Consider the following 16,140-nt stretch of genomic DNA (forward strand, 5'->3'; position numbering starts at 1 on the left):
ATGATAGGGTGAGAGGTACCAGACCAGAGCCAGGACAGTTCCAGGGCAATTGCTCAAGAGACTGTTGTGCTGGATTCCCAACAGGAGGCCGCTACCATTTTTGAATTAAATTTTTAATTTGATTTGCCTGCTACGTTAAATACTTGCATTATCATGATTAATTTTGTTTTCTGAGAACTCTTTGTGGATCCAAGCTGACGCTGGAGCAGAGATATTTTGCGATCTGCTTGTATGGCAAACAAAGCTTTTCACTATATCTTTAGTACAATGACAAATGACAATAAACAATTTAATTAATTTATATTGAATGAATTGGATTTCCTACTGATGAAACTTGCTGTCCAATGTTCTGTGCCCACTAGCATACAGTGTTTTTGATGTGGATGGTGAAGTGAATTTGTGCCCTACACCACACAGCAAAGCTCCAGTCTCCTCTGAGAAACCTACTCAGAGAGGTACAAACATTTTTTTTTAAATAAATTGAATTATCCACACTTTAAACAATATTATTTTGAACTGTATAAATCAGTAAGGCACTTACTGTTTTCTATTCGAGGTATCATTGTTCTGGCTTTTCTGTCCATGCGTCTTTTTATATATGTATATATCCTCACCCTCGTAGGAAGCTTTGAATTGGATACTAAGTATATCCAGGGATTGTCTTCACTCAATCCTGTAACATTGTGGGAAGTCGGATTCACATCAGATTTCAGATTTATTGTCAGAGTATATACATAACATCACATATAGCCCTGATTTTTTTTTTCCCAGCAGCATTTTATCATTTGAATACTCATGTCAGAAGTCACTCTGAGATGTTAACACACTTGCGCTGTATCTGTTGGCTTACCTGTGCATGCCGACAGTAATGACCATCTGTGACTATCACTTTTGCTTGTATTCTACATTTTTCCTATCCAAGCATTTGTCCAAATGCCTTTTAAACATTGTAATTATAATTCTCTGCATGACCTTCTCCAACAGCTGACAAGCCCCTGTGTGGAAAAAAAATACACATCAAATTCTCTACATTTCTCCCCTTTACCTTAAACAGATGTTCTCTTGTTCTAGACTCTTGTGACCTGTGAGAAAAAGTTATGCATCTCATCATTTATTCACCCCTCAGCCCCAAACCCATCAGCTGATACATTTTAAAGAGAATAAAGACTACCTATCTAATCTACCCATGTAACAGCAGTCCTCCATTCCAAGCAACATCCTTGTGAATTTCATCTGCATTTTTTATTAGATTTTGTCCCTGTGCAGTAGGATTTTGTAAATTGTGTGGCCAGATGCTCAAATCTTTAGGTTTTTTTTACATTTTCTAATTACTTTTGGCAAACATTTTGCTTTGTCCTTCCACAGTGGCAAGTGGACAGTCTCGTATTTCTCTACGCTTAATTCTAAATGCAAATACATAAACAATTTAATACATGTGCATCTAAACATGAAAGCTGATTAATTGGCAGAGGTTCTAGGGAAACATCACTTGGCACAAATTAATTAATTAATTTGATTTACGCTGCACAGTAACAGGCCCTTCCAGCTCAACGAGCCCGAATCACCCAATTACACCCATGAGATAAAAAAGTAGATGCACTCCCCTTTAATCTTCAGTGTGTTGCCTTCCTCTCTCTTCAGCATTTCCTCAGGATTGAGGATGACTTAAATCACCTTCACTTCTGTGGATTTCAAATTTGCTACTGAGGTCAATATGTGACTTGCTGACCCTGCCAGAGGTGGGACAGGAGGAACTTGACAGAACAGACCTTTAGTGGCTTGTGAAGTGGCAGACTTCCTTTATTATTTATGCTGGGCTTCTCTGATTCCAGTGAACAGTTTCAAGGTTCTCATCAACATCTTGAATACTTTTTTGAGCAATAACGGACCAGAGATTCCCATACATTAATAGGAATATTACAAGTTTTCTTAAACGCTCTGATAACAGTCTAGAATCTCCTTTAAGTAGTGTATCGTTTTGGGAGTATGTTTTGCCCATACACATGCAAGCCCTGCTAAAGAGGTCAGGGTGGAATGAAAAATTAAAGAGATGGGTATCTGGATGTCCTGGATCACACCCATAGACTCAATGGAAAATAATCATCCATTTACTTAATGTAGATTTTTGGATAGGCTTGAATTAAGCAAAAGTATTTTTATGGGGTCAGGCAAACCAATCCTGCACTTCCTGCCCTGAACCACTTTCTGGGTGATTTGGAGAATGACAAAAAAATGTCTTTTTTAAGCTGCTTATAACCTGAAAATTTCATGAATTATTATCTTTTTATCTATGTTTGTAAGGTTTTCCAGTTGTCTGGAGCCAAGTCGTCCTCAAGAAACCTAAACTATGCATTAGCATGTTTAACATAGGGGTGGCATGATTAGCTTAGCGATTAGCACAACAGTGTTACAGCGCCAACGACCGGGGTTCAAATCTGGCACTCTGTGTAAGGAGTTTGTATGTTCTCCCTGTGTCTATGTGTTCAGGTGCTCCTGTTTCCTCCCACCCTTCTAAATATACCAAGGTTGTAAGTCAATTGAGTGTAATTGGGAGGCATGGTCTTGAAGACCGGAAGGCATGATCGGCGTCAGAACAAGTACTTGGATGCTGTATCATCATTTGTAGGTAGGATGTTTATGCAGCCAGCAACACCTGTTACTTATTCAGTTGTCGACAATCATTTATGAATGTACTAGATCAGTGGTTCTCAACCTTTTTTTGCCCTAGGGCCCCACATTAATTAAAAAAAAAATGTACACTCCACCATTATATATGCAAAAGAAGTTTTAATTAAATCATTTACTGCAAATGTATTTCAATGCAGTTAAGGTCAGGGATACACTGGAACACATATTTCATATTCAACTACTACTTCAATATGTCAACAATCTCAGCACACATTCAACAATCGTCGTCACTTCAATGGGAACCTTGCCCCTGACGCTGGCTGCTGATCTTTTTTGATTTGAGGGACTAATTTTGTTAGTGTCAACCTTAAATCTCCACATTTTGTAATTTTCAGTCAGTTTCTCTTTGCTTGTAGCAAATCACTAACGACACTGAAGCCACATTCCACTAAATAAGATGATGTTCCCTTACTAAAGTAGTCGAATTTGGGTATTTCAATTTCATTAGACATCACATCATGGTTCCTTTCAATTTCAGAGTTTTCACAGATTCATCATGTTGCATCTCAGAAACCTCCTCTTGGTACTGCACTAGAACTTCAGATAAGTCCACCAGCAATGGCTGAGTTAACCAAGAGGGAAGATCCATTGCCTTTAAATCACAAAATCTATCATTGAAGTCAGTAACCAACATTTTCAAATGGTCAACAATGACATTTGTAGCAGCACTAATTACCTCACACTTATTCAACCAATAGAATTGGCTGAAATTTCTTGCAGAAATATTCCTTTGGCATAATTCTAGAAGGGTCATGAATCCAAATATCGTTGTTTTTGCATCAACGAGCAGCATATTTGCTACTTGGAGTTGCTTGTTCAATGTACTTAGTTTCTCAAAAATGTTCATGAAGTAACTCACATAAGCTTTGCCATCTGTTCTTAGCAAGAGTTTCATTTCAGGTTTGTCCTTCAAAAACTTGCTGAGGAGATCAAACAGTTCCATAAACCTTCTGAAGCAGTTTCCCTTTGACAACCACCTTACTTTAGTGTGAAGCAATAATCTCACAAGTTTTTCATTTTTATCAACGTAAAACTGCTTACACAGACATTCACATTTGGCATTAGCTTTAATGGCATTGATACACTTGATCATAGAATGCAATCTCTTGTGTAGAATAGGAGAAACTTTCTTGGCAACTACATTTTCTTGGTGGATAACACAATGCACAACCAACATGTTTGGATTTTCATCCTTCATTAATTTTAAATATCCTGGGGTTTTTTTTAACCCGTCATAGCAGATGCACCATCTGCAGCACAAGATACAATGTTCCCTTTTGGTATTTCATTTTCATCCAGATAATTTTTGAGCTTGCTGTAGATATCAACTGCAGTAGTGGTTGTTTCTAATAATTCACAAAACAACATCTCTTCTTGAAACTCTTCCTGATCAATATATCTCGCGTATGCCAATAACAGAGTCTCACTGTCCTGTATGGTTGATTTATCCAGTTGTATTGAGAACTTTCATGATTTCAACTTCTCAATAAGCTGTTTTTCAACATTAACATCTATTCTGTTGCAGACAGAACTATTACTCAATGGCATTGCTCAAATATCTTTGTCATCCTTTTGCAGAACTGTTTGGAGAAACGATGATATTGCGGCTTTAATCAGTTCTTCACCAGTTGTAGGATTCTTCCCATGTTTCACTATCAGCAGATAAATTTCATAGCTAACTTCAAGGGTACAATTCAGGGCTATATTTTGCATAGTGAATAATGAAGTGATTTTGATTTATTTTAAAATTTCTGAAAGTGATTTAAAATATTCCAATTTTGAATTGACCTAGTTAGGATACTCTACCCTTAAATGAGCTTCAAGACGGCCTGCTTTCATTGATTCATTTGTCAAAGTCTATTGGCATAATAGGCAAAAAGGTGCAAGTTCATAGTGTTCAGCAGGTATAAACCCAAACTTCAAGAACTTCACTGAATATTGACGAACTTTTTGCTTGCTTGATCTACTCATTTTGACTGCACTAGCCTTGTGCTTTACTTTCTGGGGTCCTTTTTCTCCCAATTTTGGTGTCCCCCTTGGACTGCCACCGTGGGCGGACCCCCGCCCCATCAGTATGCTAGTGCACAAAGATGCATGCAGATAGAGGACTCACTCACTACTGAACTGAAAAAGTAAAGGTGTATGGACAGAGACATGATTGTTGAGATAATTTGGAATCCTTATCGCCAATGAGAAAATTTTGAATGGATGATAATAAGACCAGTCAAAAAAATTAATGTTAACCAAGGATAGCAACAGTTAAAATAAAATAAACAGTAGAGAAACAAAAGAGAAACATCAGAAGCAAAAAAACATTATAAAAATAAAAAGAACAAAGTGATTTTACTTGGAAGTTACCACAATTGTGATGCACTGACGGTGTTGCCAAGTCAGATCTTTCACACCAACATAACGAGGTTATTTTTTCAAACCAACTTTTTAATTATCCCCCAAAATATTCCTATGCCCCACTAAAATATTCTTAAGCCCCATGCACCACTGGTGAGGTATACGCCCCATCTTGAGAACCTATGGTTTACACTTTATTCTGTGACTGTGACCCTTGCTTTGGACTTGCCCAACTTTGGGAGCATTCTTCCAACATTTAACCTGTCTAAATCTGTCAGAGTTTGTGTCTCAATGAGATCCCCTCTCATTTTTTTCTAAATGCAAATTACCCTAATCTAACCAGTCTTTCTTCATATATTAGACCTATCATCCCTGTGCATCTTTGCTGCATGCCTCAATAGCAAGAATGTCCTTCCTCAGATTAGACCAAAACTTCACATCGTCATACAGCAAGGACCTGTACAACTGCAGTGAGAACTCCCTGCTTCTATATTCAAAACCTTTCAGAATAAACTTTCTGAATAAAGTCCAAACTGCTGTTTGCTTTCTTCACCTCCTGTTGTACCTGCATTCTGACTTACAATAACTAATGCACCATGACACCCAGGTCTTGTTACACCTTCCCTTTTTTTCTAATTTCTCTCCATTCAGATAACCTGCCTTCCAATTATTGCAACCTAAGTGGATAACTTTCACATTGATTGATGTTGTATTCCACCTGCCATACATTTGCCCACTCTCCTAATCTGTGCAAGTCACTCTGCAGCCACTTGGAATCTTCCTCACAGCTTGTATTGCCACCCAGCTTAGTGCACACTTGGAGAGATTCCCTACAGAAACTGTTGAGTTCCTTCAGCAAATTGTTTTTGCCTTAGATTATAGAACACACTTTTTTCCTGTTTACTCTATCCAAATTCTTTTTGGCTTTCAACACTGAAAACTTTACCACCGACTTTTCATTTCACTGTAACTGATCACCTTGTAGCCATCTTGTTGAAAAAAGAATGTTGTAAGAAGTTATGTAATTGTGACAAGTTTAGCGAGGATAATTAAAGAAATGTTGGTGCAATCAAGAATTTGTTGGTTCACATTTTTATATTTCTGTGCCATCATAAACAATTCAACTTGTATTAGGTTTTCTCACTTTTTCCTGAAAAAACTTCAGGCTAGCTGCACATGCAAGCCTGTGATGCTCTGTGATGCATTGCACATAGCAAAGCAGGAGAGTATGGAAAGATCGATTTTTAAAAACTCCAAGAACAACCATCTCAGTGATACTGGATGAGAATTAAAAAAAAAACTATGGAGAATGCAATCTGAAATGAAAAACAGAAAATTCGAGGCACTTAACAACGCAGTGATCAAGTTCAAATCTGACATTCTCTCTAAGGAGTTTGTATGTTCTCCCCATGATCTGTATGGGATTTCCCCAGATCCTCTGGTTTCCTCCCACCCTTCAAAACATATGAGGTTGTAAGATAATTGGTCAAAACAGGTCTCAATTGCTGGACTCATCGGCTTATACCGTGTTGTAAACAATTTAATTTAAATTTATTCAACAGCACAGATAACACTAGTGAATGTTTAGATCTGGAACATTTCATAAGAATAGAGTAAGAGAGAATCATAATAAACTGATTTATTGACACCGATCTTCAGACAGCAGCAAAGCACCTGATCCCCCTTACCTTCCTCCCTAAGATTCCTGCCACCTCAGGGTCTGCTGCTCACTCCCATATGTTATTCAATGTAATATCAAGTACTGGAGTCCACACTGGGTGTTGTAAAATACTCTGGTCCCTGACACCATTCTAGCTTTCACACTGAATACTCATCCTCTGAACTAGCTGTGTTTCTTGGTATGCTGCTCTGGCATTGTGGAAATACATTCATTTTATTGCTGTTTCTATGTACTTCAAAGTGGATGCTTTCAGTTTATTTTCTTTCTTTTGAGGTTTGGATTGGAAGTTTTAACTATTGATGGAGTGGTCATGAGGGGTTATAATTATTTATTTCTACTTTTTCTTTTGCCTGATTGTACTTTAAAACATTAAATTTGTCTGGGTTTCAATTAGTTAAATTTGCATCTGTGATGTATTAGGACTGCTGATTAGGCATTTGGTTATTTGCCTGATTTCCAACACGAACCTTTAGCCTTTGAAGCTCTGGGCCGGAATTATCCTTGAATTATGCGGAAAAAAATTTTTGAACTGATCTTTGGAAAATCTTTTACACAGAATTTCTTTCACTTCATCTCTCAAATATAAAGAGCAAGTAATGTTTAATATTTTGGCTGTATTTCCTGAAAATAATGAACAATTAATACAAATGTAGACCATCTTTATGCTGTTCCTACAAAGTAAAAAAAGGATTTAATTGTCTGATAAAGTTTTTGCTTGTTGAATCATTCAGTTCTTTTTTCTTGCTGAATTGAAGCCACAAAATTACAGTTGGTGTTTTATTGAGTGATTTTTCTGTTTGTGTGTCTTCTGCTTTACACAGGCACTACTTTCTGAAGTTGAACTGCAGGTGGACAACCACATCAATGGGGTTTATGTGAATATTACTGCAATTTGTCCTGGTGGAAGCACAATTCCAGGTCAAAACACGTGCAGAAATGTGAAAGCTGATGAAACGGTAAGCTTTGTATTTGAAGAAGAATGCTACATCATTTTACCTACTGTTAATTTAGATCAGGATGGCACGGTTGACATAGCAGTTAACACAATGCCTTTACAGCACCAGCAATTGGGAACTGCGTTTGAATCCCACACTCTGTCTATAAGGAGTTTGTACGTTCTCATTGTGATTGTGTTGGTTTTCTCCAGGGCTTTGGTTTCCTCCCACCATTCGAAAAGTACCAGGGGTGTAGTTAAATTGGGTGGCCGGACTAGTGGGCCGAAATGGCCTGTTACCGTGCTGTATGTCTAGTTTTTTTTAAAATTAAAATATAATAAGTTTTAGATTCTTGGATTCTTGACCTTTTGCAGGAAAAACATAATAATTGACTGAATATTTATATGGCAAGAGTTTGATTCTATCATATGCATTCTGTGGCTGCAAGATGTGCAAGCACAGTTCCAAGCACACTGCATGAGTGAATACACATTTATGGCACAGATAACATCAGGCAACACCTTGATGAGAACAAAAAGCATCTTGGCAGCTTGTGACATAAACATGTGTACAATGGTGCTTTTATTATTTAGTGCTCTCATTATGCAGTGCATGCTTCGACTTATCAGCCCCTTTAATCTCACACAGATCAACATGCTTATTTCAGCAGGGGGGGAAGAAATATCTCAAGGGTGTTATTCATTGGCCTATTGTTCAAATACACAAAAAGTCATTTACACTGGATTCTGTTTTAAGTTTATAGGAATCCACAGGGAGAGATGTGGTAGGTGGTGAAGAATATTTGTTTAGCATTAGGCTTTTTCAAACTGCTGTGTGAAATGGAGTTATCTGGGCAATTTGTCGGGTTAGCACCCCAGTTAGAAAGGTCAACTCGGTCAGAATCCAACCGGGTCTCTGACCTACCTCAGAGGTAGTTAGGGATCCAGTTAAACTTACCTAGGTCGTGTCCGCAGGCGATTTGAAAATGAAAATGGCCAACCTGTTTATTCTGGTGATGTTAGCGCTTGTGTGAGTGCATCACCGGGCAGCGAGCATCCGGCAGTACTTTCTGTTTGTACGTAACGCATCATTGCAGAGGCAGGATCCCCCTTAAATCGTCTGGTTGGTGATTTAATGGGTACATCCCCCCACTTGGAATTTAAAAGGTGCTTCCAGCACATTTGCCCCAGTAATTGGACCTGGGTCCCAGGATGGCTACCCAGGTGCTGCAGTTTAAAAGAGGTTAGTGAGACTTTTGCTATCAGGCATAAATGATTATGTCTTGTTGTTTTCATCAAGGCTGGGAGAATGAACAGAGGACATGCAGAGCAGTATGAGCTGGAGCAGGCAAAAACTGGAGAGAGGCGTGTTGAAGGGCTCTCACGATGGCTATCCTGCACTACCACAAAAGTTGCAATACCTGTTCTTTCACCTCTGCTCTTCCTATCATCCACTACCAATTCTTCTAAGTGAAGCCATATACTATTTCTAATCTAGTGTACTGTATTCAGCAATCACAATATGATCTCAACAAGATTCCTTTATTGTCTTATAATAGTACAGATCATGTAAATATTACACTGAAAATTGCCTTCTGCCTGCCATAAGGCAGACAAAGAGCCATTATTAGTGTCTCCCGGTCTCTCTTACAGTACAGGAGAAAGAGAAGGAAGAGCCCCTTAAGAGTAACTGAATGTCCGTAAATTTGCCTTCAGAACTCCCACAGCCTCTGCAGATGCACAGAGTCCTATTCACTCCATCAGCAACCCGAACTCCAGACCCAGACCCCCACAAGGTCAGGAAGCCTTTAGCACCTGAGGCCCTTCGGGAGCAATTCTTACCCTCAGTGCCCTCTCGAATCCCAGTTCTTACACCTGGTTCCCATGAGCCAGTCTCTAGCAACCCACAGCCCTATTCTGCATTGGTGATGCCAAATAAAGATTGGATGTATGCTTTGTGAACATTGAACATCAGGTTTCGTTTGTAAAAGTCACCCTGAGCATACCTTTCCTGCCATTTTGAATTCACCAACCCACTCCACTCTGACTTTTCTGTTTGTGGCATCGAGTCTTTAGGACTCGGTGTTGAGTTCATCAACTCTTTCGTCCTTTCTGTCTGTATTAGCAGTGATTATTTCCACCTTTCATCATTTTGTTTGTGTTTTTTTTTACTTTAGTGGAGGCTAGAACAATAGCAGCATTTAAGAGACTCTTTATTTCTCATTCATCCATGTATCTAAGAGGGTTATGAGGTAGGGAGGGTTTTTTAAAAATAGGTTTATATAGATCAGCACAACCTTGTGGGCCAAAAGGCTAGCACTGTGCTGTAATGTTCTATGTTCTTTGTTTTAGCTCATTGGTGCCAACCTATGTACAGACAAGGAAGTTTAAACAGCTCAGAATTGTTAGTCTAATGAGCCCCAATTACCCATCTGGCCTCACTCTATTAAAGATGCTCAGTTTGTTCTGTCTTTTACCTCAAACTAACTTGCTTATCTCTCTTTCCCAGTTCTGATGAATGATCCCAGACCTAAAATCTCAACTTTCTTTCCACATATTTTGTTTAACCTGTTAAGTGTTTCCAGCAGTTTCATAAGGAGCAGGTGTGGGCCATTTTGTCCATTGAGTTTGCTCTGCTATTCAGTAAGATCATGGCTGATCTGGCCATGGACTGAACTCCACCTACCTTCCTTTACTCTCTTAGTTCCCCTATGATGCAAACATCTATCAAACTGTGTCTCAAATAGAAAAGGTAATGGGGGAAAAAGTTCCATTATTGTCATGTAATTCTACATTTAGAATGTAACATACTTTTGTCTACAGAGAGTCACCACTTTGTCCAGCACCCCTCACAGAAACCTACAGTACCCGGTGTTCCTAGGTGGTCTCCCCTCCCAAGTACTTACCAGGCCTGAGCCTGCTTAGCTTCCGAGATTAGACAATCGTAGGTATATTCAGGCTTCTGTATTTGTATTTAATGAGGCAGCCTCATTGCGCAGAGAATTCCTCAGGTTCACTACTCTTTGGGAAAGGTAGTTCCTGCTCATCCCAAATATACACCCCCAAATTATGTTGCGGTGTCCCCTAGTTTAGTCTTACTCTCCAGTGGAAACTCTTTTAATGCCTCGATCTTATCTATTCCTTACATGATTCTATATGCTTCTGTAAGATCCCCTCTCATTCTTCTAAATTCCAGCAACTATTGCCCCAGATGATTCAGTCTCTTCCCATAAACCTCATCTCTGGAATCAACCTGCTGAATTCCCACTGCACGGGAGAAAGAAAGAAGGAAGAGCCCCTTAAGAGTAACTGAATGTCTGTAAATTTGCCTTCAGCACTCCCACAGCCTCTGCAGATGCACAGACTCCTATTCAATCCATCAGCAACCCGAACTCCAGACCCAAACCCCCACAAGGTCAGGAAGCCTTTAGCACCTGAGGCCCTTCGGGAACCATTCGTGCCCTCGGTGCCTCCAAAGCTAGTATATTATTTATCTTAAGGAGGCCAGAACTGCATGCAGTACTCGAGTTGTAGCCTCACTAGTTCCTTGCATAGTTGCAGCAGATTAATTTCAAATCCTCCAGCAAGAGGCAACATTCCATTTGCCTGTTGATAGCTTGTTGCATCTGAAAACTATCATTGTGATTCATGCACAAGCACTTTCAAGTCCCTCCACAGAAATATTTCACCATTCCAAAAAAAATTGATGTAGCAAAGGTAAACAGATCACCAACGTTTCGGGCTTGAGCCCTTCATCCCTTCACCTTTGTTACATAAAGGCACTGTTTGTCCTGCTGAGTTTCTCCAGCATTTGTGTGTTTAACCATGGTGTCAATAGTATCCTGTGTTTTACCCCTAACTTGATTTGCCTGATCTATGTGCAATTAATGTCCCCTGTGACAACTACTGTTCTTTTCTGACATATATCAGAAATGTTTTGGTTTATTGCCAGTGCCACTCTAACATTATTTTTGGTAGCCTATAGACAACTCCCAAGAGTGATTTTATTTTTCTCTCTCCTGTTTACTATTCCTAATCTCTTAATCTCTACTCAGATGGATTCAACATTCTGCTCCTTAGATCTCATTGTAGCTGTAGTCATATCTTTAATTAAGAGCTCAACCCTGCCTCCCTTACATTCATTCCTGCCTAACACCAATACCCCTGTGCTTAAATCCCTCCAAAAGGTAGTGGACGCAGCCCAGGACATTACAGGAAAAACCCTCCCCCCACTATTGAGTACATCTACATTGTAGGGCAGCAGCAATCATCAAAGACCCTCACCACCCAGCACATGCTCTGTTCTTGCTGCTGCCATCAGGAAAGAGGTATAGATGCCGCAAGACTCACACCACCAGTTTCAGGAACAGCTGCTACCCCTCCACCATCAGACTCCAACAACAAACTCAATCAGGGACTAATATAAGGACTCTTATTTATTCACTTTGTTGACTGTATTGCACAGTCAATTAGTTTGTATTCATTATCTGTTACAGTTCTTTTGATTACATGTGTGCAGTTAATTTTTGCACTACCAATTAATGATAATTCTGCCGCACCCACAGGAAAAAGGAATCTGAGTTGAATTGATGTCATGTATGTACTCTGACAATAAATAAATCTGAAATCTGATCCACCAATTGATGCACGATTAATTGCACAAAGACTGAAGTTACTGAAATTGAAGGCTTTTCTTTGCAAAAGATGGACAGCATCCCTGTGTTGGTCGCTCACACTGACCCGGACTTGAACTGGGGGCAGGCTTGTGGCATATCAGTCTTTATAGGGAAGAAAGGGGCTGAGTCATGAGTTGGCCAGTGAGAGCAGGGTCAACCAGGAAAGGTCATGTAATTTACATGTTATGAATATGCATAATAGTGGTGAATTTACCAGCTGCACTTGGCTATTTAATTCCCAATCATCCACGCTCTGTGGCCATGTTTCTTTAAAGGCCTCTAAACCATATCCCTCTTCTGATTTATGCCACAGGTTTTGAATTCTACAGGCATTCAGTTAAAGTGCCTTACATTCGTTGCCCTTTTAGAATCCAGTAATCTCTGTGTCTTTTGAATTTGACTTTTTTGTGCTTCACTCACATTTTTCTCTTTTCTAACTTTTACTTTAGTGTCTGCATTGCTTCCCTCTGTCTTTCTGCCTGGATTCCCATTCCCTGCCCTATTAGTTTAAACCTTCCCCAACAGCATCACCAAACAATCCCCCAAAGACATTGATGCAAGTCCAACCAAGGTGTAAACCATCTGGTTTGTGTTGGTCTTACCTCCCCCTCAACCTGTTCCAATGCCCCAAGCATCTGAAACCCTCCCTCATGCACCAGTGCACAAGCTACGTGTTCATCCTAAATATTCTGCTATTCCTACTCTGACGAGAAAGTGGTGCAGGTCGAAATCCTGAGGTTACTGCCATTGATAATCCTATTTTTTAAATCTATCTCCTAGCTCCCCATATTTGGCTTTCTGTTTATTTTATCTTAAATTTAGATCCTCTAATTACAGCACATGCTTCAGTAGGAAGCCACAAGGATGTCCATATCCAATATAATTGGCAACATACTGCTGCTGGAAGCACGTGTACATTTCTGCTTGCTACTTTGGACCCAGTGTAACCTTTCCAATCAAAATCATGAACCAGTTTCTTACACTCCGTTTTTGGATAAAATTTTAAAATAAGGTGTTAATTCCCATTCACAAGATCTCTGATATCTATTTAGAGAAGAGTTTTTCTACTGTTCTAACTAATGTCAGTAAAACTATTTGGAATAATCCGAAGAAATAAAGTTTATTTGTGAATTCCCCCTTGTGATGGGTCTAACTGCTAGTAACTTTTACCAAGCACTTTTCAAATTTCTGAAATATTTGGTGAAATGCCAACAGATTGAAATTAAGCTGTTTAAGATTACAAACATCTGTCTAACAAAATGAATGGCCAGAGTCAATTTCCTTTGTCATGGAACAGAGTCAAAAAGAAATGTGGTAAATGGTATAAGAATATTTTAGAGAAATGAGTAAAAGATAATGTTTCGATAAGAACAATGAAAAGAGGATTGTATGGGGCATAAACATCACTGATCAGTTGCACCGTGTGGCTTCATTCTGTGCTCTGTATTCCATATCATGTCGATATGTAATTCAGTCTCACTTCTCATCCCTAAAAGTGGGATTTGAAATAAGTGATGGTTTAAATTATGGAATATAAGGCTGTTGAACTAGAATCCTCTTTTGATCTTTTTTTCCATTGATTCAGCATGTTTATCCATATAAATTAAAACACGTGCACAGTTACCTGTTTTGATGTCATGGTAACGTTATAATGCTTATGTATTCTCTTTAGTTTTGTCTTTTCATGAAATTAGCAATTTGTGATCCTAGCAGACAGCTCCAATTATTTGACTAAAAAACAAGGAAGGCAAAAGCAAAAACATTGAAATTAATTCACACCCAACTGTTGTCTGGAATGCAGAGAATGAAGTTCAGTCTGATTCAGTGGAATGTGAAAATAAGAGAATTAATAGCATTCCAGAACAATTATGATTTTAACACAGAAATAAAGGAAATGTTCTGTTTATAAAAAAAAAAAAAATTGTATACTTACCTCCGGAGTGGCCGTTTAACACTTTTCCTAAGCACTTTTCATGGTCTTCCTAGGCATTTTCAAACATGGAAAACACCAGTCTGTAAAGGTTCTTCGCCCTTATGGCTAAAGATGTACCTTTCTGAATGTGCCATGACCGGCTCTGAGGTGCCAATTCCAACTTTTCTCGGGGAAGGATAATCGGTGCAGTGCTGCACTCTGTCACCTGACCTGAATGTACAGCTGCTACAAGAGACTGGTCAGGCACAGGCTGATGATGCCATCAGCCTGTGACCCATCTCCTCATTCACTCCCTCCCTCCATAATTCTTTCAAGGCAGGAGTGGAGGGTGGGGACCAGCTGTCTGTGGGGGATCAGCAGGGCAGTGGGAACCATCAGCTGGGGCAGTGGGAGCTGTTGGCATGGCCAGTGCAGGCTGAGACAGCCACATTGGGCCACTTTGGCCTTCGGAGCCAATCTCTGTGGTTCAACATGCGGCAGAACAATGGCAGTCTTCCCTACCCATAATCCCCCATGCAGCTGGAACTGTTCTGGGAACACAGAGTGGTTCCAGCTATATGGGGGAATTATGAGTAGGGAAGATGGTCATTGCCCTACCACGTTTTTATGAAGGGTGGTGTTGTGGCACCAGTCGCCCCATCTTCATCGGTCTGGAGGGTGCTATGAGGCGTTTCTGGAAATGCCAGAACAGGGGTCATCTTCTGTATGTATCTCTACTGATTGACAGGATACAACCAAATATCAATGGGATGAAGGGTTTGAGTTAGGGTTGGTTTAAAAACAACTCAGATTTTTCATTATTCTTTACAAGAACTGTAAAGAGGCTCCAAAGTGCAAATGAATATTGAATGCTTTAGATAGATTTTATTGAACATTCAACTGTGCAATCCAAATCGAGAGCCAAAGCATGTGGAATTAGTGATGCATAAAATTTGATTCTATGTAAGTTGGATTGTATCAGCGATAATTTTTCGGTTGATTAGCAAACGTTGGGAAAGAAAAGATTACTGTGTATGATTCGTCTTGGACCAACTGATATTTGTTAGATGTCAATCACTGAACACATGATATTAAAGGTCATGCAGTGCACATTTCCTCCACTAAGAATTTGATGTTTTGTGGGAAAGCTGCATTGTTTATTGTTAAATCTTTAAATAAACTAAGAGTGCATCACAAAGGCTTAAGAAGGAGACAGCAATTAAAAGACTGATATTGTCCTGCACAAACACCACCTCCAACCCACAATTTTAATGGTTTGCACACATTAAAAAGATCATGGAGCTCTCTTCACTCATCTCAAACTTTTTTTAAAAAAAAGCATGTGATATTCAGATGAATATTCATATTATAACTATCTTACAACATTACTATAAAAAAAATGCACAGAATGTAAGGCAATGTCTTTGGTTCATTGATTATTCAGCAATCTGGTGGCTGCAGGGAAGAAGCTGTCCTTGTGCCATTGAGTGTTCATCTTTAGGCTCCGGTACCTTTTTCCCCCAATTGTAGCAGAATGAAGAAAGCATGGATTGGGTGGTGGGGGTCTTTGAGGATAGAGGGTGCTTTTTTAAGACAATGCTTCATGTAGATGACCTTGATGGACACCACAGTGGTGTCTGTGATGTTCCAGGTCAAATTAACAACCTTCTAGAGTTTATTCTTGTCCTGAGAGTCGGTGTTTCCGTACCAGGCAGTGATGCAACCAGCCAGAATGCTCTCCACAGTATACCTGTAGAAGTTTACAAGGTCTCCGGTGACATACCAAATCTCCTCAGACACCCCACAAAGTTTAGCCACTGGCGAGATTGCATCGACATAAAGGCTCCAGGACAGATCATCGGAGATGTTGACACCTAGCAATTTGAAATTCTTAGACCAT

At 39.5% G+C, this 16,140-nt stretch overlaps 1 protein-coding gene and 1 long non-coding RNA gene across 13 annotated transcripts in view; one reads left to right on the forward strand and one right to left on the reverse strand.

Annotated features, from left to right (window-relative positions):
• The window catches only part of LOC138751510 (uncharacterized), a 78,620-nt gene that overhangs the window by 31,131 nt on the left and 31,349 nt on the right, over positions 1–16,140 (reverse strand). For both annotated transcript variants that reach the window (XR_011350008.1, XR_011350007.1), the window contains exons 2-3: positions 851–995; positions 542–673 (exon numbers count right to left, since the gene is read on the reverse strand). This is a non-coding gene — a long non-coding RNA (uncharacterized lncRNA). The remainder of the gene's footprint in view (positions 1–541; positions 674–850; positions 996–16,140) is intronic.
• The window catches only part of itgb8 (integrin, beta 8), a 145,042-nt gene that overhangs the window by 30,293 nt on the left and 98,609 nt on the right, over positions 1–16,140 (forward strand). For all 11 annotated transcript variants that reach the window (XM_069913839.1, XM_069913840.1, XM_069913836.1 and 8 more), the window contains exon 9: positions 7,540–7,674. In XM_069913839.1, the coding sequence (XP_069769940.1) occupies positions 7,540–7,674 (135 nt within the window). The remainder of the gene's footprint in view (positions 1–7,539; positions 7,675–16,140) is intronic.

This window comes from Narcine bancroftii, chromosome 1 (assembly GCF_036971445.1).
Source record: "Narcine bancroftii isolate sNarBan1 chromosome 1, sNarBan1.hap1, whole genome shotgun sequence".
Classification (NCBI taxonomy): domain Eukaryota; kingdom Metazoa; phylum Chordata; class Chondrichthyes; order Torpediniformes; family Narcinidae; genus Narcine; species Narcine bancroftii.